The sequence below is a fragment of the Bombina bombina genome, chromosome 4 (assembly GCF_027579735.1).
Source record: "Bombina bombina isolate aBomBom1 chromosome 4, aBomBom1.pri, whole genome shotgun sequence".
In the NCBI taxonomy this organism is placed as follows: Eukaryota; Metazoa; Chordata; class Amphibia; order Anura; family Bombinatoridae; genus Bombina; species Bombina bombina.
Genome location: NC_069502.1, coordinates 1,083,755,951 through 1,083,776,939, shown reverse-complemented (window position 1 = coordinate 1,083,776,939; position 20,989 = coordinate 1,083,755,951). Strand labels below are relative to the sequence as shown.

Genomic DNA, 20,989 nt, shown 5'->3' with positions numbered 1-20,989 from the left:
CAATCTCCAAGCAGTCAGTTGGAGTGAGGCCAGATTCGGATGTTCGAACGGACCTTGAACAAGAAGGTCCTGTCTCAAAGGTAGCTTCCATGGTGGAGCCGATGACATATTCACCAGATCTGCATACCAAGTCCTGCGTGGCCACGCAGGAGCTATCAAGATCACCGATACCCTCTCCTGTTTGATCCTGGCTACCAGCCTGGGAATGAGAGGAAACAGTGGGAACACATAAGCTAGGTTGAAGCTCCAAGGTGCTACTAGTGCATCCACTAGAGTCGCCTTGGGATCCCTGGATCTGGACCCGTAGCAAGGAACCTTGAAGTTCTGACGAGACGCCATCAGATCCATGTCTGGAATGCCCCACAATTGAATTATTTGGGCAAAGATTTCCGGATGGAGTTCCCACTCCCCCGGATGAAATGTCTGACGACTCAGAAAATCCGCTTCCCAATTTTCCACTCCTGGGATGTGGATTGCAGACAAGTGGCAGGAGTGAGTCTCCGCCCATTGAATTATTTTGGTCACTTCTTCCATCGCCAGGGAACTCCTTGTTCCCCCCTGATGGTTGATATACGCAACAGTCGTCATGTTGTCTGATTGAAACCGTATGAATTTGGCCTTTGCTAGCTGAGGCCAAGCCTTGAGAGCATTGAATATCGCTCTCAGTTCCAGAATATTTATCGGGAGAAGAGATTCTTCCCGAGACCAAAGACCCTGAGCTTTCAGGGGTTCCCAGACCGCGCCCCAGCCCACCAGACTGGCGTCGGTCGTGACAATGACCCACTCTGGTCTGCGGAAGCTCATCCCTTGTGACAGGTTGTCCAGGGTCAGCCACCAACGGAGTGAATCTCTGGTCCTCTGATCTACTTGTATCGTCGGAGACAAGTCTGTATAATCCCCATTCCACTGTCTGAGCATGCACAGTTGTAATGGTCTTAGATGAATTCGCGCAAAAGGAACTATGTCCATTGCCGCGACCATCAAACCTATTACTTTCATGCACTGCGCTATGGAAGGAAGAAGAACATAATGAAGTACTTGACAAGAACTTAGAAGTTTTGATTTTCTGGCCTCTGTCAGAAAAATCCTCATTTCTAAGGAGTCTATTATTGTTCCCAAGAAGGGAACTCTTGTTGACGGAGATAGAGAACTTTTTTCTACGTTCACTTTCCACCCGTGAGATCTGAGAAAGGCCAGGACAATGTCCGTATGAGCCTTTGCTTGTGGTAGAGACGACGCTTGAATCAGTATGTCGTCCAAGTAAGGTACTACTGCAATGCCCCTTGGTCTTAGCACCGCTAGAAGGGACCCTAGTACCTTTGTGAAAATTCTTGGAGCAGTGGCTAATCCGAATGGAAGTGCCACAAACTGGTAATGCTTGTCCAGAAAGGCGAACCTTAGGAACCGATGATGTTCCTTGTGGATAGGAATATGTAGATACGCATCCTTTAAATCCACCGTGGTCATGAATTGACCTTCCTGGATGGTAGGAAGAATTGTCCGAATGGTTTCCATTTTGAACGATGGAACCTTGAGAAATTTGTTTAGGATCTTGAGATCTAAGATTGGTCTGAATGTTCCCTCTTTTTTGGGAACTATGAACAGATTGGAGTAGAATCCCCTCCCTTGTTCTCCTAATGGAACCGGATGAATCACTCCCATTTTTAACAGGTCTTCTACACAATGTAAGAATGCCTGTCTTTTTATGTGGTCTGAATACAATTGAGACCTGTGGAACCTCCCCCTTGGGGGTAGCTCCTTGAATTCCAGAAGATAACCTTGGGAGACTATTTCTAGCGCCCAAGGATCCAGAACATCTCTTGCCCAAGCCTGAGCGAAGAGAGAAAGTCTGCCCCCCACCAGATCCGGTCCCGGATCGGGGGCCAACATCTCATGCTGTCTTGGTAGCAGTGGCAGGTTTCTTGGCCTGATTACCTTTGTTCCAGCCTTGCATTGGCCTCCAGGCTGGCTTGGTTTGAGAAGTATTACCCTCTTGCTTAGAGGATGTAGAACTTGAGGCTGGTCCGTTTCTGCGAAAGGGACGAAAATTTGGTTTATTTTTAGCCTTAAAAGACCTATCCTGAGGAAGGGCGTGGCCCTTACCCCCAGTGATATCTGAAATAATCTCTTTCAAGTCAGGGCCAAACAGCGTTTTCCCCTTGAAAGGTATGTTAAGCAATTTGTGCTTGGAAGACGCATCCGCTGACCAAGATTTTAGCCAAAGCGCTCTGCGCGCCACAATAGCAAACCCTGAATTTTTCGCCGCTAATCTAGCTAATTGCAAAGTGGCGTCTAAAGTAAAAGAGTTAGCCAATTTAAGAGCGTGAACTCTGTCCATAATCTCCTCATAAGAAGAATCTTTATCGAGCGACTTTTCTAGTTCATCGAACCAGAAACACGCTGCTGTAGTGACAGGAACAATGCATGAAATTGGTTGTAGAAGGTAACCTTGCTGAACAAACATCTTTTTAAGCAAACCCTCTAATTTTTTATCCATAGGATCTTTGAAAGCACAACTATCTTCTATAGGGATAGTAGTGCGTTTGTTTAGAGTAGAAACCGCCCCCTCGACCTTGGGGACTGTCTGCCATAAGTCCTTTCTGGGGTCGACCATAGGAAACAATTTCTTAAATATAGGGGGAGGGACAAAAGGTATGCCGGGCCTTTCCCATTCTTTGTTTACAATGTCCGCCACCCTCTTGGGTATAGGAAAAGCTTCGGGGGGCCCCGGGACCTCTAGGAACTTGTCCATCTTACATAATTTCTCTGGAATGACCAAATTGTCACAATCATCCAGAGTAGACAACACCTCCTTAAGCAGAGCGCGGAGATGTTCCAATTTAAATTTGAATGTAATCACATCAGGTTCAGCTTGTAGAGAAATTTTCCCTGAATCTGAAATTTCTCCCTCAGACAAAACCTCCCTGGCCCCCTCAGACTGGTGTAGGGGCATGTCAGAACCATTATCATCAGCGTCCTCATGCTCTTCAGTATTTTCTAAAACAGAGCAGTCGCGCTTTCGCTGATAAGTGGGCATTTTGGCTAAAATGTTTTTGATAGAATTATCCATTACAGCCGTTAATTGTTGCATAGTAAGGAGAATTGGCGCACTAGATGTACTAGGGGCCTCCTGTGTGGGCAAGACTGGCGTAGACGAAGGAGGGGATGATGCAGTACCATGCTTACTCCCCTCACTTGAGGAATCATCTTGGGCATCATTTTCTCTAAATTGTTTGTCACATACATCACATCTATTTAAATGAGAAGGAACCTTGGCTTCCTCACATACAGAACATAGTCTATCTGATAGTTCAGACATGTTAAACAGGCATAAACTTGATAACAAAGAACAAAAAACGTTTTAAAATAAAACCGTTACTGTCACTTTAAATTTTAAACTGAACACACTTTATTACTGAATATGTGAAAAAGTATGAAGGAATTGTTCACCACAGTGTCTTAAAGCCTTAAAAGTATTGCACACCAAATTTGAAAGCTTTAACTCTTAAAATAACGGAACCGGAGCCGTTTTTATATTTAACCCCTATACAGTCCCTGGTATCTGCTTTGCTGAGACCCAACCAAGCCCAGAGGGGAATACGATACCAAATGACGCCTTCAGTAAGCTTTTTCTATGTATCTGAGCTCCTCACACATGCATCTGCATGCCTTGCTTCCCAAAAACAACTGCGCATTAGTGGCGCGAAAATGAGGCTCTGCCTATGATTAGAGAAGGCCCCCAGTGAAAAAGGTGTCCAATACAGTGCCTGCTGTTTCTTTAACATAATTCCCAAGAATAAAATAACTCCTCAAAGCTATAAACTATTAAAAATGCTTATAAATCAATCGTTTTAGCCCAGAAAAATGTCTACCAGTCTTTAAAGCCCTTGTGAAGCCCTTTATTCTTATTTAATAAAAATGGCTTACCGGATCCCATAGGGAAAATGACAGCTTCCAGCATTACCAAGTCTTGTTAGAAATGTGTCATACCTCAAGCAGCAAAAGTCTGCTCACTGTTTCCCCCAACTGAAGTTAATTCCTCTCAACAGTCCTGTGTGGAAACAGCCATCGATTTTAGTAACGGTTGCTAAAATCATTTTCCTCTTACAAACAGAAATCTTCATCTCTTTTCTGTTTCAGAGTAAATAGTACATACCAGCACTATTTTAAAATAACAAACTCTTGATTGAAGAATAAAAACTACATTTAAACACCAAAAAACTCTAAGCCATCTCCGTGGAGATGTTGCCTGTGCAACGGCAAAGAGAATGACTGGGGAAGGCGGAGCCTAGGAGGGATCATGTGACCAGCTTTGCTGGGCTCTTTGCCATTTCCTGTTGGGGAGGAGAATATCCCACAAGTAAGGATGACGCCGTGGACCGGACACACCTATGTTGGAGAAACATAATTTATGTAAGAACTTACCTGATAAATTAATTTCTTTCATATTAGCAAGAGTCCATGAGCTAGTGACGTATGGGATATACATTCCTACCAGGAGGGGCAAAGTTTCCCAAACCTCAAAATGCCTATAAATACACCCCTCACCACACCCACAAATCAGTTTAACGAATAGCCAAGAAGTGGGGTGATAAGAAAAAAAGTGCGAAAGCATAAAAAATAAGGAATTGGAATAATTGTACTTTATACAAAAAAATCATAACCACCATAAAAAGGGTGGGCCTCATGGACTCTTGCTAATATGAAAGAAATGAATTTATCAGGTAAGTTCTTACATAAATTATGTTTTCTCTCATGTAATTAGCAAGAGTCCATGAGCTAGTGACGTATGGGATATAAATACCCAAGATGTGGAACTTCCACGCAAGAGTCACTAGAGAGGGAGGGATAAAATAAAGACAGCCAATTCCACTGAAAAATAATCCACAACCCAAAAAAGTGAAACAAATTGAAACTATAAGCAGAAGAATCAAACTGAAACAGCTGCCTGAAGTACTTTTCTACCAAAAACTGCTTCAGCAGAAGAAAACACATCAAAATGGTAGAATTTAGTAAAAGTATGCAAAGAAGACCAAGTAGCTGCTTTGCAAATTTGATCAACTGAAGCTTCATTCCTAAACGCCCAGGAAGTAGAAACTGACCGAGTAGAATGAACTGTAATTCTTTGAGGCGGAGTTTTACCCGACTCAACAAAAGCATGATGAATCAAAGACTTTAACCAAGATGCCAAAGAAATGGCAGAAGCCTTCTGGCCTTTCCTGGAACCGGAAAAGATAACAAATAGACTAGAAGTCTTTCGGAAATCTTTAGTAGCTTCAGCATAATATTTCAAAGCTCTAACTACATCCAAAGAATGCAACGATCTTTCCTTAGAATTCTTAGGATTAGGACATAATGAAGGAACCACAATTTCTCTACTAATGTTGTTAGAATTCACAACCTTAGGTAAAAATTTAAATGAAGTTCGCAACACCGCCTTATCCTGATGAAAAATCAGAAAAGGAGACTCACAAGAAAGAGCAGATAATTCAGAAACTCTTCTAGCAGAAGAGATGACCAAAGGAAACAAAACTTTCCAAGAAAATAATTTAATATCCAGCGAATGCATAGGTTCAAACGGAGGAGCTTGAAGAGCCCTCAAAACCAAATTCAAACTCCAAGGAGGAGAAATTGACTTAATGACAGGTTTAATACGAACCGAAGCCTGTACAAAACAATGAATATCAGGAAGATTAGCAATCTTTCTGTGAAACAGCACAGAGAGAGCAGAAATTTGTCCTTTCAAGGAACTTGCAGACAAGTCTTTATCCAGACCATCCTGGAGAAACTGTAAAATTCTAGGAATTCTAAAAGAATGCCAAGAAAAATGATGAGAAGAACACCAAGCAATGTAAGTCTTCCAGACTCGATAATATATCTTCCTAGACACAGATTTACGAGCCTGCAACATAGTATTAATTACGGAGTCAGAGAAACCTCTATGACTGAGAATCAAGCGTTCAATCTCCATACCTTCAAATTTAATGATTTGAGATCCTGATGGAAAAAAGGACCTTGCGATAGAAGGTCTGGTCTTAACGGAAGAGTCCAAGGTTGGCAAGTGGCCATCCGAACAAGATCCGCATACCAAAAGCTGTGAGGCCATGCTGGAGCCACCAGTAGAACAAACGAATGCTCCTTTAGAATCTTGGAGATCACTCTTGGAAGAAGAACTAGAGGCGGAAAGATATAGGCAGGATGATACTTCCAAGTAAGTGACAATGCATCCACTGCCTCCGCCTGAGGATCCCTGGATCTGGACAGATAGCTGGGAAGCTTCTTGTTTAGATGAGAAGCCATCAGATCTATTTCTGGAAGTCCCCAGATTTGAACAATCTGAAGAAAAACTTCTGGGTGAAGAGACCATTCGCCCGGATGTAACGTCTGGCGGCTGAGATAATCCGCTTCCCAATTGTCGATACCTGGGATGTGAACCGCAGAAATTAGACAGGAGCTGGATTCCGCCCATACAAGTATTCGAGATACTTCTTTCATGGCCAGAGGACTGTGAGTCCCTCCTTGATGATTGACATATGCCACGGTTGTGACATTGTCCGTCTGGAAACAAATTAACGATTCTCTCTTCAGAAGAGGCCACGACTGAAGAGCTCTGAAAATCGCACAAATCGAGTTCCAAAATGTTGATTGGTAATCTCGCCTCCTGAGATTTCCAAACCCCCTGTGCTGTCAGAGACCCCCATACAGCTCCCCAACCTGTCAGACTCGCATCTGTTGAGATCACAGTCCAGGATGGAAGAACAAAAGAAGCCCCCTGAACTAGACGATGGTGGTCTGTCCACCACGTCAGAGAGTGTCGAACAATCGGATTTAGAGATATTAACTGTGATATCTTTGTATAATCCCTGCACCACTGGTTCAGCATACAGAGCTGAAGAGGTCGCATGTGAAAACAAGCAAAGGGGATCGCGTCCGATGCAGCAGTCATAAGACCTAGAATTTCCATGCATAAGGCTACCGAAGGGAATGATTGAGACTGAAGGTTTCGACAGGCTGAAACCAACTTCAGACGTCTTTTGTCCGTTAGAGACAGAGTCATGGACACTGAATCTATCTGGAAACCTAAAAAGTTTACCCTTGTCTGAGGAGTCAATGAACTTTTTGGTAAATTGATCCTCCAACCATGTTCTTGAAGAAACGATACAAGTCGATTCGTATGAGATTCTGCTAAATGTGAAGACTGAGCAAGTACCAAGATATCGTCCAAATAAGGAAATACCACAATACCCTGTTCTCTGATTACAGATAGCAGGGCACCGAGAACCTTTGTAAAAATCCTTGGAGCTGTTGCTAGGCCGAATGGCAGAGCCACAAATTGGTAATGCTTGTCTAGAAAAGAGAATCTCAGAAACTGATAGTGATCTGGATGAATCGGAATATGCAGATATGCATCCTGCAAATCGATTGTGGACATATAATGCCCTTGCTGAACAAAAGGTAGAATAGTTACCATTTTGAATGTTGGTATCCTTACATAACGATTCAATATTTTTAAATCCAGAACTGGTCTGAAGGAATTCTCCTTCTTTGGCACGATAAATAGATTTGAGTAAAAACCCAGCCCCTGTTCCAGAACTGGAACTGGCACAATTACTCCAGCCAACTCTAGATCTGAAACACATTTCAGAAATGCTTGAGCTTTCACTGGATGTATTGGAACGCGAGAAAGAAAAAATCTTCTTGCAGGAGGCCTTATCTTGAAACCTATTCTGTACCCTTGTGAGACAATGTTCTGAATCCAAAGACTGTGAATCGAATTGATCCAAATTTCTTTGAAAAATCGTAATCTGCCCCCTACCAGCTGGGCTGGAATGAGGGCTGCACCTTCATGTGGACTTGGGAGCTTGTTTTGGCTTTCTAAAAGGTTTGGATTTATTCCAGACCGGAGATGGTTTCCAAACAGAAACTGTTCCTGTAGAGGAAGGATCGGGCTTTTGCTCCTTATTCTGACGAAAGGAACGAAAACGATTTGCAGCCCTATATTTACCTTTAGATTTTTTATCCTGCGGTAAAAAAGTTCCTTTCCCCCCAGTAACAGTTCAAATAATAGAATCCAACTGTGAACCAAACAATTTATTACCTTGGAAAGAGAGGGAAAGCAAAGTTGACTTAGAAGACATATCAGCATTCCAAGTTTTAAGCCATAAAGCTCTTCTAGCTAAAATAGCTAAAGACATATACCTGATATCAACTCTAATGATATCAAAGATGGCATCACAAATAAAGTTATTAGCATGTTGAAGAAGATTAACAATGCTCTGAGAATTATGATCTGTTACTTGTTGTGCTAAAGCCTCTAACCAGAAAGTTGAAGCTGCAGCAACATCTGCCAAAGATATAGCAGGTCTAAGAAGATTACCTGAACATAAATAGGCTTTTCTTAGAAAGGATTCAATCTTCCTATCTAATGGATCCTTAAAGGAAGTACTATCTGCCGTAGGAATAGTAGTACGTTTAGCAAGAGTAGAGATAGCCCCATCAATTTTAGGGATTTTGTCCCAAAACTCTAATCTGTCTGATGGCACAGGATACAATTTCTTAAACCTTTTAGAAGGAGTAAAAGAATTACCCAGATTATTCCATTCCCTGGAAATTACTTCAGAAATAGCATCAGGGACAGGAAAAACCTCCGGAATAACTACAGGAGGTTTAAAAACCTTATTTAAACGTTTAGATTTAGTATCAAGAGGACCAGATTCCTCTATTTCTAATGCAATTAAGACTTCTTTAAGTAAAGAACGAATAAATTCCATTTTAAATAAATATGAAGATTTATCAGTATCAATCTCTGAAACAGACTCCTCTGAACCAGAGAAATTATCATCAGAAACAGAATCAGAATGGTGATGTTCATTTAAAATTCATCTGAAAAATTAGAAGTTTTTAAAGACCTTTTACGTTTACTGGAAGGAGGAATAACAGACATAGCCTTCTTAATAGATTTAGAAACAAAATCTCTTACGTTAAGAGGAACACCCTGAGCATTAGATGTTGAAGGAACAGCAACAGGTAATGGAACATTAAAAGGAAATATTCTCTGCATTAGCAAGTTTATCATGACATTTATCACAAACAACAGCTGGAAGAACAGTTACCACAAGTTTACAACAAATATCGTCGATCTGAAAAGGGAGGTAAGAGATGAATCTCTACGACCGATAACAGAGAACCTATGAAATAGACCCCATAGAAGGAGATCAGTGAATTCAAATAGGCAATACTCTCTTCACATCCCTCTGACATTCACTGCACACTGAGAGGAAAACCGGGCTCCAGCCTGCTGCGAAGCGCATATCAACGAAGAATCTAGCACAAACTTACTTCACCACCTCCAAGGGAGGAAAAGTTTGTAAAACTGATTTGTGGGTGTGGTGAGGGGTGTATTTATAGGCATTTTGAGGTTTGGGAAACTTTGCCCCACCTGGTAGGAATGTATATCCCATACGTCACTAGCTCATGGACTCTTGCTAATTACATGAAAGAAAAGGAAATTTATGCTTACCTGATAAATTTATTTCTTTTACGATATGACGAGTCCACGGATTTCATCCTTACTTATGGGATATCGCCTCCTGGTCAGCAGGAGGAGGCAAAGAGCACCACAGTAGAGCTGTATATATAGCTCCTCCCTTCCCTCCCACTCCAGTCATTCGACCGAAGTTAGGAAGAGAAAGGAAAAGCCAAGGTGCAGAGGTGACTGAAGTTTAACAAAAATAAAGACCTGTCTTAGAAAAAACAGGGTGGGCCGTGGACTCGTCGTATCGTAAAAGAAATAAATTTATCAGGTAAGCATAAATTTCCTTTTCTTTTACAAGATACGACGAGTCCACGGATTTCATCCTTACTTATGGGATACAATACCAAAGCTATAGGACACGGATGAAAGGGAGGGACAAGACAGGAACCTAAACGGAAGGCACCACTGCTTGAAGAACCTTTCTCCCAAAAACAGTCTCGGACGAGGCAAAAGTATCAAATTTGGAAAATTTGGAAAAAGTGTGAAGACGCGACCAAGTTGCGGCCTTTCAAATCTGTTCAACAGAAGCATCATTTTTAAATGCCCATGAGGAAGCCAAAGCCCTAGTGGAATGAGCCGTAATTCGTTCAGGAGGCTGCTGACCAGCAGTCTCATATGCAAAATGGATTATACTCTTCAGCCAAAAAGAAAGAGAGGTAGCCGTAGCTTTCTGACCCCTACGTTTCCCAGAAAAAACAACAAACAATGAAGAAGATTGACGAAATTCCTTAGTCGCCTGCAAGTAAAACTTCAGGGCACAGACTACGTCCAAATTATGTAACAGAAGTTCCTTCTTAGAGGAAGGATTAGGACACAATGAAGGAACAACAATTTCTTGATTAATATTTTTGTTGGAAACAACCTTAGGAAGAAAACCAGATTTGGTACGCAACACAACGGAATGAAAAATAAGATAAGGAGAATCACATTGTAATGCCGAAAGCTCAGAAACTCTCCGAGCAGAAGAAATAGCAACCAAAAATAAAACTTTCAAAGATAACAACTTAATATTTATGGAATGCATAGGTTCAAACAGAACCCCCTTGAAGAATATTAAGAACTAAATTCAAACTCCAAGGAGGAGCAATTGGTCTAAACAAAGGCCTGATTCTAGTAAGAGCCTTACAAAAAGATTGAACATCCGGAACATCTGCCAGATGTTTGTGTAGCAAAATAGATTGAGCAGAAACTGTCCCTTTAAGGAACTTGCTGACAACCCTTTCTCCAATCCTTCTTGGAGAAAAGACAAAATCCTGGGAATCCTAACCCTACTCCACGAGTAGCCCTTGGATTCGCACCAATAAAGATATTTACGCCATATCTTATGGTAAATCTTTCTGGTAACAGGCATAAGAGCCTGAATCAAAGTATAAATGACCGAATCAGAGAACCCACGCTTAGCTAAAATCAAGCGTTCAATCTCCAAGCAGTTAGCTGCAGAGAAACTAGATTTCGGATGATGGAAGGGTCCCTAAATTAGAAGGTCTTTCCTCAATGGAAGCGTCCACGGAGGCTGAGAGGACATGTCCACGAGATCGGCATACCAAGTTCTGCGAGGCCACGCCGGAGCAATGATGATCACCGAAGCCCTCTCCTGTTTGACTCGAGCAATCACCCAGGGAAGGAGAGCAAATGGAGGAAACACATAAGCAAGGCTGAACGACCAAGGCACCGCCAAGGCATCTATCAGTTCGGCCTGGGGATCCCTGGACCTGGACCCGTATCTTGGAAGCTTGGCATTCTGACGAGATGCCATAAGATCCAACTCCGGCCTGCCCCACCTGAGGACCAGATCGGTAAATACCTCCGGATGAAGTTCCCATTCCCCCGGATGAAAGGTCTGTCTGCTCAGAATATCCGCTTCCAAGTTTTCTACTCCTGGGATGTAGATTGCCGACAGATAACAAGAGTGAGCCTCCGCCCACTGAATTATCTTGGCTACTTCTGTCATCGCTAAGAAACTCCTCGTTCCCCCCGATGATTGATGTAAGCTACAGTCGTGATGTTGTCCGACTGGAATCTGATGAATTTGGCCGAAGCCAACTGAGGCCAAGCCTGAAGCGCATTGAATATTGCTCTCAACTCCAGAATATTGATGGGAAGTAGAGTTTGCGATCGAGTCCACACACCCTGAGCCTTCAGGGAGTTCCAGACTGCTCCCCACCCTATCAGGCTGGCGTCCGTTATCACTATCACCCATGAGGGTTTGCGGAAGCATGTCCCTTGGGACAGATGATCCGGCGACAACCACCATAGAAGAGAGTCCCTTGTCTCCCAATCTAGATCTATCTGAGGAGACAAATTCACATAATCTCCATTCCATTGTCTTAGCATGCTCAGTTGAAGAGGTCTAAGATGAAAACGAGCAAACGGAATGATGTCCATTGCTGCCACCATCAAACCTATTGCCTCCATGCACTGAGCCACTGACGGCCGAGGATTGGACTGAAGGGCTCGGCATGTACTCACAATCTTTAACTTTCTGACGTCCGTCAAAAAGATTTTCATGGACAGAGAGTCGATTAGTGTTCCCAAGAAAGGAACCCTGGTCTGTGGAACCAATTAACTCTTTTCTAGATTCACTTTCCACCCGTGAGTCCTTAGAAAAGACAGAACAATGTCGGTATGAGACTTTGTTAGCTGATAAGACAACGCCTGGATCAGAATATCGTCCAGATAAGGCACCACTGCAATGCCCCACGGTCTGAGGACCGCTAGCAGAGACCCCAGAACCTTCGTGAAGATTCTGGGCTCTGTGGCCAAGCCAAAAGGAAGAGCCACGAACTGAAAATGCTTGTCTAGAAAGGCAAAACTGAGAAACGTGATGATCTTTGTGGATAGGAACATGAAGATATGCATCCTTTAGATCCACGGTAGTCATAAATTGACCCTCCTGGATCAATGAAAGAATGGTATGAATAGTTTCCATCTTGAAAGATGGAACCCTGAGAAACTTGTTTAGACTTTTGAGATCTAAAATGGGTCGAAATGTTCCCTCTTTTTTGGGAACTACAAACAGATTTGAATAAAACCCCTGTCCCTGTTCCTGAATTGGAACGGGATATATTACTCCCATGGAAAAGAGGTCTCCTACACAACGTAAGAACGCCTCTCTTTTTATCTGGTTGACAGATAATCGATAAAGAAGGAACCTTCCTCTGGGGGAAGAATTTCTGAACTCCAACCGATACCCCTGAGACACAATTTCTAGAGTCCAAAGGTCCTGAACATCTCTTATCCAAGCCTGGACAAAGTGAGAAAGTCTGCCCCCTACTAGATCCGATCCCGGATTGGGGGCCGACCCTTCATGCTGACTTGGTAGCAGCAGCTGGCTTCTTGGATTGTTTACCCTTGTTCCAAGACTGGCTGGGTTTCCAAGTGGACTTGGCTTGCGAATAATTCCCTTCCTGTTTAGCGGAAGAGGAAGGCGGACCTCCTCTGAAGTTTCAAAAGGAACGAAAATTACTCTGTCGCCCCCTCTGATTGGGCTTTTTGTCCTGAGGGAGGAGGTGACCCTTGCCTCCTGTGATGTCAGAAATAATTTCCTTCAAGTCAGGCCCGAACAGGGTCTTCCCCTTGCAAGGAATAGCCAAAAGCTTAGATTTAGATGACACATCCGCAGACCAAAACATTAACCATAAGGCTCCGCGTGCTAAGATGGAAAATCCCAAACTCTTAGCCGCCAGTTTGGTAATCTGAAAGGAAGCATCAGTAATAAAAGAATTAGCTAACTTAAGAGCTTTAATTCTGTCTTGTATTTCTTCCAAAGAAGTCTCAGTTTTAAGAGACTCTTCCAAGGCATCAAACCAAAAGGCAGCCGCCGTTGTGACAGTAACAATGTAGGCCGCCGGTTGCAATAGCCACCCCTGATGAACATAGATCTTCTTGAGGAGACCCTCCAACTTCTTATCCATAGGGTCTTTGAAGGCACAACTATCCTCGATAGGGATAGTAGTTCGTTTAGCCAAGGTGGAAGATAGCTCCCTCCACCTTAGGGATCGTCTGCCAAGAATCCCAAATGGCGTCAGCTATAGGGTACATTTTTTTGAAAACAGGAGAAGGGGAGAATGGAATACCCAGTCACTCCCATTCCTTAGCAATAATATCCAAAATCCGTTTAGGAACAGGGAAAACGCAGAATAAGAAAGAACTTCTAAATTCCTGTCCATCTTACTCAATTTTTCTGGAGGGACCACAATTGAATCACAGTCATCCAGAGCTACCAAAACCTCCCGAAGTAACAGGCGGAGGTGTTCAAGCTTAAACCTGAAAGACATCACGTCCGAATCTGCTGGGGGCAATGCACTTCCTGAGTCAGAAAGTTCCCCCTCAGACAAAGCCTCCATACCCCCCCAATTCAGAGCCCTGGGAGGGTACATTGGAGATCGCCATCAAAGCATCAGAAGTCGCATGGACCACATGGGCCTCTTTCCTACTGCATTTGCCTTGTAACACTGGCAAATTAGATAAAACCTCTTAAAGAATGGATGACATAACTGCAACCATATCCTGCAGAGTAAAGGAAGCAGACGCAGTTGAAGAACACGGCGTCGCCTGAGCGGGTGTAAAAGGCTGTGACGCTTGGGGAGAAAGTTGCGGCATACCCTGAGTCTCATCAGTCTGAGAAACATCCTTAGATATACTTGCATTAAAGAAAATTTGTTCTTTAAACTGTAAAGTCCTCTCAGTACATGAGGGACAAAAAGTAATAGGGGGTTCCACATTGGCATTTAAACACATAGAACATGTACTTTCCTGAAGGTCAGCCAGGACAAAAAACAAGCAAAAGCAATATTGCTAACACTGAGAAACAAACTGTAATTAAAATAAAAAGCAAGAACTTGAGAAAATATGTGGAAAAAAACGAGTGTACTGTGTCTTTAAAAATGAAAGCTGCACAATTTTTACTGCTTAGCAATTGACAATGCAATATGAGGGAAGCACTATAAGTTTTCTTTAGCTCTCCCTATGAATGTACACTCTAACCATGTATAACGCTCTAGGGACAGAATTCAGCACTTGCACCTTGCCACAGCCCGCAATAGGAAACATCTTTTTAAAGATAGGGGATGGAGAAAAAGGAATACCCGGTCTCTCCCATTCCTTAGCAATAAACTCTGTAGCCTGATCTGGTACAGGGAAAACTTCTACCATAGAAGGTACATCAAAATACTTTAGATAGACTTCCTAGGTTTGACAACAACCGTGGTGTCGGTGTTGTCCAAGGTAGCTAACCTCCTTAAGCAACAAACAGAGGTGTTCTAGCTTAAACCTGAAGGATACAACTTCAGCATCAGAAGAAGGAATTACACTGTCTGAATCTGAGATTTCACCCTCAGATGCTACCGAAGTATTCTCATCCTCCGGCTTCTGGGAGGGAACATTCGGAATAGCCATTACTGTGTCAGACACCTTACTCACTGACTCTTTACATTTCCTCTTGCACTTTCCCTGCCGCATGGAAAAAGCAGACAGAGCATAAGATACCGCAGGCATGAGGGTAGAAATGTCTTGCAACGTAACTCAAGGCGGAGCTAGAGAGGAAACGCAGGGAACTGCATGTGTGGACGATAAATTTTGGAACACTTGAGGAGAAAGCTGCAGCATATCCTAAAAATTGTCACTAGACTCCTGAACAGCATCCGTCCTAGACAATGTTGATTTAGAATCAAAAAGTTTATCCCTGTAATTTAATGTTCTCTCAATACATGAGGAACAGAAAGGGATTGGTGGTTTAACAATAGCATCAAAACATAAAGTATATGTAACATTTGGCAAAGCCTCCTGGTTAAAACCTACTGTTGTGAAAAAAAAACAATTATAATCACCCCTGACAGCCTCTACACCTCAGCTTAGAACTTGCTGAGGTGCCTACCTGCCCTGCTAAAACCGGAGCCAATAGCTATCACATGGATTCCGGACTCAAACCAGAGCGTTGCACCCAAGTTCTGTCGATATACAAGACCGGAACCGCAACAAAATCTCTCCCCTCTGGAACACAGGAAGAGAAGAGTGCGCAATAGAAAATTTTAGCGCGTCTGGTAGCCCCGCCTATCGTGGGCGTAATAGAACTAACCTCCCAGTCGGCATGATTATACTGAAGTATGGACCTGTGGAAAAAGAGATAAAGACTGAGTAATCTTACTCAAGCTTTCAATATTAGGGCAGCATTAACTACATGGGAGGCGCAATGAGGATTGCACCCCACAAGTTCCCATTGCTTAAAAGCAACCACTGCTCTACTGAAGAGACTGACATGGACTATGGCTACACCCCAGGAGAAAAGCAGGACAAGCTTGTACTGCTGAAAAATAATAAAATATTGATATTAGAATCTTCTTCCAGACACCTAAACTTTACCAGCTCCTTGCTCTTAATGTAGGCAAAGAGAATGACTGGGGGTGGAGGGAAGGGAGGTGATATTTAACAGCTTTGCTGTGGTGCTCTCTGCTTCCTCCTGCTGGGCAGGAGTGATATTCCCAATAGTAATTAGATGATCCGTGGACTCACTGTGTCATTAGAAAGAAAATTGATAATAGGAGTAAATAGAAAGTTGCTAAAAATTGTATGCTCTATCTGAATCATGAAAGAAAAAAATTGGGTTTATTGTCCCTTTAAAACATCTAAAACAAAATTAAGTATAATGGTCAATTTTTATAGGGTGAACAAAAGGTGTTGCGCTTCAGTGGTGGAGGTTTGATCAAGTTACTGCTGAATTGTTATATAATTTAGTTTAAAAAAATACAATCCTAAAATGCCAAAGATTTAAAAAAAAATAAAAAACATTTGCGCAGATAGGTGGCTTCATGTCATAAATCTAAAAGAAAAAGCATTATTAAATGGATCAAAAAGTTAAATGACTGTACTTTCTATATTGCTCCAGGGACAAGTCATTGCCATATTAGAGAAAGAACTGGCATGCATATACTTATTTGCAAAGATGTTTTGCACAGATAAAATCAGTGCCAGCAAATAACAGAATACCTCCGTGAGCTTGAAATGTGCTCATTTCCAAAAGTAACTATTCAAGATTTCAGTTATATTATTAAAGAGGAAATATGATTATCTATATATGTGCGGGTTGCAATTTTTAAAAAAAATTTTTTTATATATGTAATTCTTTCAATATAGTACAGATAACATTATAAAAATGGAGGGAAATTTCTTCCACATTCACTATTGAAGGTTAAGCTATTTAAAGGGACAATAAACTCAAAATGTAATTCCCCTTGTAGGGCCAGATTACAAGTGGAGCACCATTTAACACTTCCGCTCAAGCGTTAACTGCACTAGAAGTAAGCTTTTTGCACTTGTCGTGTTGCACTTGTATTATGAGTTAAAAGTAAACTGTTTTTGTTTGTGCGCTAACCCGATGAGCACAAAAGGCCTAAGAGAGTATTGTGTGCGCGTACACGTATTCTCCCAGAGGTTACCCTACTCCCGTGCAAACATGATTGCATATTATCATGTGCGTTACATTTCAATGTTCTTCACATACAAAAATATGTTCTATTTATTCATAAATACATATTACTACACACACACAAATATACATATATGCCAATATATATATATATATATATATATATATATATATATATATATATATACATACACATATACATACATACACACACACACCAAACACGGAAGGGGATTGCATTTTCAGATTTTCAGACTGGACTGGGTACACATCCCATGACCCTGCAACATGCTCAGTCCTGGGTGCTCACTGGCACTCACAGGAAGCTGTGCTGTCCCCAGAGTCACAGGCAGTTAACCACAGAGAGACCTGGGCTTGTCCCATTTGGCAAGATGCGGTAACTAACCCTTCCATTTTTACTTTTAATCATAGCTGAGAGCTTGTATGTGAGTGCTGGACTTTCTCTGTGTGTTATATATATACTCACACAAACTGTATTCAAATGCCAGGGTGCTAAGAAGCAAGTAGATAGTAGATGATGAACAAAGCACTCACTGGTCTTGAAATATATCCAAACTTTAGTTTATTTCTAGTGATGTTTCGGGGTGTTCACCCCTTCATCAGACCAACGTTGGTCTGATGAAGGGGTGAACACCCCAAAAACGTCATTGGAAATAAACTAAAGTTTGGATATATTGCAAGACCAGTGAGTATAGAACATATTATGCTATGTGCAGAACATTGGAATGTCAAATATTTACAGTAAATACACAGCATAACCCTTTTTTTAAATATGAATATTGCATAAGTATGCAATTTGTATAATTTGTATTAGATATTGTTATTATGAGTGTAACTGTACTTTATGTGCCAAAGCTTTATGAGGTTAAAGTACTGCAAACTAAAAATGAAGGGGAAATAAACCCCCATGAATCAGATAGAACATACCATTTTAGACAACTCTCCTATTTACTTCTATTATCAAATTTGCATCATTTTCTTGGTATCCTTTCTTGAAGGAGCAGCAATGCACTACTAGGAGCTAGCTGAAAACATCAGGTGAGCCATTGACAAAAGGCATTGCTGCTCCTGAGCCTACCTAGGAATGATTTTTAACAACAGTTACCATGAGAATAAGGAAAATTAAATAATATAAGTAAATTGGAAAGTTGTTTAAAATTGCATGTTCTGTCGGAATCGTGAAAGAAATCTTTTTGGTTTCATGTCCCCTTTTATCATGATAAAGTGAATGTTATAGACAGATGATCTTACCTAATCTCCCTACAGAGTAGAGGATAAATAAGACGTTTGTAAGAATCTTCAACAGAATTATGGAGTATTTTCATCAGCTCTGGTCTAGCATATTGCTTTGGTCTCCATCTGCAAAATAACCACAGAGGTTAGATAATCTGAGCACATGTTCCGTCTGAATAAAGTGAAATTCTAGTCTTTATACAGGGTGACATAGTATTCATCATCAACACAAGCTCTAGATAACTTTACAGAGAGGTGCCCAGTGAAGATTTGCTAAACTGCATCTTTATGCAACTTGATAATGAAGCATCAAGCATGGAACAGTCTCTGGCTCGGATATAATTATATGCTGAATAAAAATCAAAATGAAACATTAGATAAAAATATATAATTATAATAGATACCTCAATTTACGTTTTATCAAATGTACTTCTTGATATCTTTTTTTGAAAAGCATAACTAGGTAGGCGCAGGAAGCTAGTTGGTGATTGATAGCTATGCACATATGCTTGTCACTCACCAGAAGTGTTCAGTTAGGTCACTAGCGCATTGCTGTACTTGTGCTGAATTTAATTGCATATTTAACCCCTTAGTAGGGGCTAAACACATACTTTGCAAATTGCAATAATAGAGTGCTCTAACACATTAGAATATTTTCTTTTTGCAATTTTATGTACCTTTAAGATTAACTGTTATTATTATTTATTATTATTCTTTATTTATAAAGCGTCAACAAATTCCACAGCGCTGTCCATGGGTAGAAAGATAAAAGTACAACGATGATACAATATTTTTAAGACACAGGACAAAATGTATCAAAACAAATACAGGAGGAATTGAGGGCCCTATTCCCGTAGGAACTTAAAATCTACAAGGGGGAGAAACATGAGGTGGGTACTACAAAGGTGTGATGTTAGTGTGGAGTTAGATAAGGCCAACTATAATTAATTTGTTACTGAGTTGGGTGATAGGCTTCCCTGAACAAAAATGTCTTTAGGGAGCGTTTAAAGGAGGACAGATTAGGGGAAAGTCTGACAGCGCGAGGAAGTGCATTCCAGAGGGTTGGTGCCTCACAAGACAAGTACTGCAGTCTAACATGGGAGGAGGTGATGGTAGAAGATGCAAGGAACAGGTAATTGTTGGACCAATATTCTTAAACATGACATTGTTACTGAACCAAGTGTAAGAATAAATCTTAAACTTTATAGAATCCCCTGAAGCCAGGAAGGAAGCTATTAGTTATGAATTAAAGAAAATGTTGGAACTTGATATTATTGAGTCACAAAGTGAGTGGAATAGTCCTGTCGTTTTGGTACCAAAAATGATGAGTCGTTAAGATTTTGTAATGATTACCATAAATTAAACAGTTTCTCAAAATGTGATGCTTATCCAATGCCCAGGGTTGATGAAATCATAGACAGATTTTATAAAGACAACTTTAGACCTCACAAAAGGCTATTGGCAGATACCCCTGACAGACCGAGCAAAGACTTATTTTTCTACATCACAGGATTTTATTCAATATAAAGTTTTACCATTTAGGTTACATGGGGCCTCAGCTACTTTTCACAGTGCACTCACATCTTCCCAAAGTGCAGGTAGTTTTGGATTCTATTTGCTAAGCAGGGGCTAACAGCTAATCCTACAAAGTGTACAATAAGTTTGGAAAAGGCAAAATACTTGGGTTATTCAATCGGTAGGGGTTTGCTAAAGCCCCAAACAGCAAAAGTAGAAGCCATACAAAACTGGGCCTCATCCCCTCACTAAGAGGCAAGTCAGGACCTTTTTGCGGTTAATTGGGTACTATAAGAGGTTTATTAAAGATTTTGCTACAATTGCTGGCTCTCTTACTTACCTTAAAAAGGCAAAAGTCCATTGATGGTAAAGTGGTTTTCTGAGTGTGAACAGGCCTTTGTAAAATTGAAGAAGGCATTGTGTGTATAACTTGTTCTAGTAACAACTGATTTTTCTAAAGATTTTGTTGTACAGACAGATGCTTCTGAAAATGGTTTCGGAGCAATATTATCTCAGGAGATTCATGGTGAAGAACATCCTGTGTTCTATCCAAGTAGAAAATTATCTCCCCAATATTAAAATGACTCTATAGTTGAGAAAGAATATCTTGCCATGGAGTGGGCATTGGAGTCTCTAAGATATTATCTCTTGGGCCATAAATTCAGCTTGGTCACTGATCATGCTTCCTTAACATGGATGAGTCAAAATAAAGATAACAATGCTAGGGTGATCAGGTGGTTCCTTAGCTTACTGTTGAACATAGGGCTGAGTCTAAACATGGAAATACTGATAAACTGTCCCAACTTCATTCATTTATGTCCATGGTCACTCATCCCCCAACAAGGTCTGAACTGGGGTGGGAGGATATGTGACAGAGTGCTAGGCAGAGTTGTGGATGGGGTGTATTTAGGACCCATTGTTTTAAGAAGTCACTACCTGATATGTGGGATAATACAGGCAGCCCCAGGGAAAGAATGTGTTTAGTCATGTGTGTATTATGGTTTAACTGGGGTGGAGTATTCAGAAGAGAAGGGTGGGCCACTTCTCCACCCCAATATCAGGGTAATTCAATGAACAGGATCCAGTCCAAATTCTACAGGGTTCTCTCTCTCTCTAAGTTAATGAGTAATGATTAAGCTCACATGCACTGTGCTGTGGCTATAAAGGTCTCCTGATTGAGTAATGAGGGGGGTGTCATTGTGGTAAAGTAAAGTGCTGGAGCCAGTGTTAAAGATATTTGCTAATTTTCTCGATTATATGCT

General features: G+C 41.3%; 1 protein-coding gene across 1 annotated transcript in view; it reads right to left on the bottom strand.

Moving 5' to 3' along the window:
• The window catches only part of SRBD1 (S1 RNA binding domain 1), an 823,313-nt gene that overhangs the window by 559,519 nt on the left and 242,805 nt on the right, over positions 1 to 20,989 (bottom strand). The window contains exon 12 of the mRNA XM_053712257.1: positions 18,231 to 18,338. Within this exon, the coding sequence (XP_053568232.1) occupies positions 18,231 to 18,338 (108 nt within the window). The remainder of the gene's footprint in view (positions 1 to 18,230; positions 18,339 to 20,989) is intronic.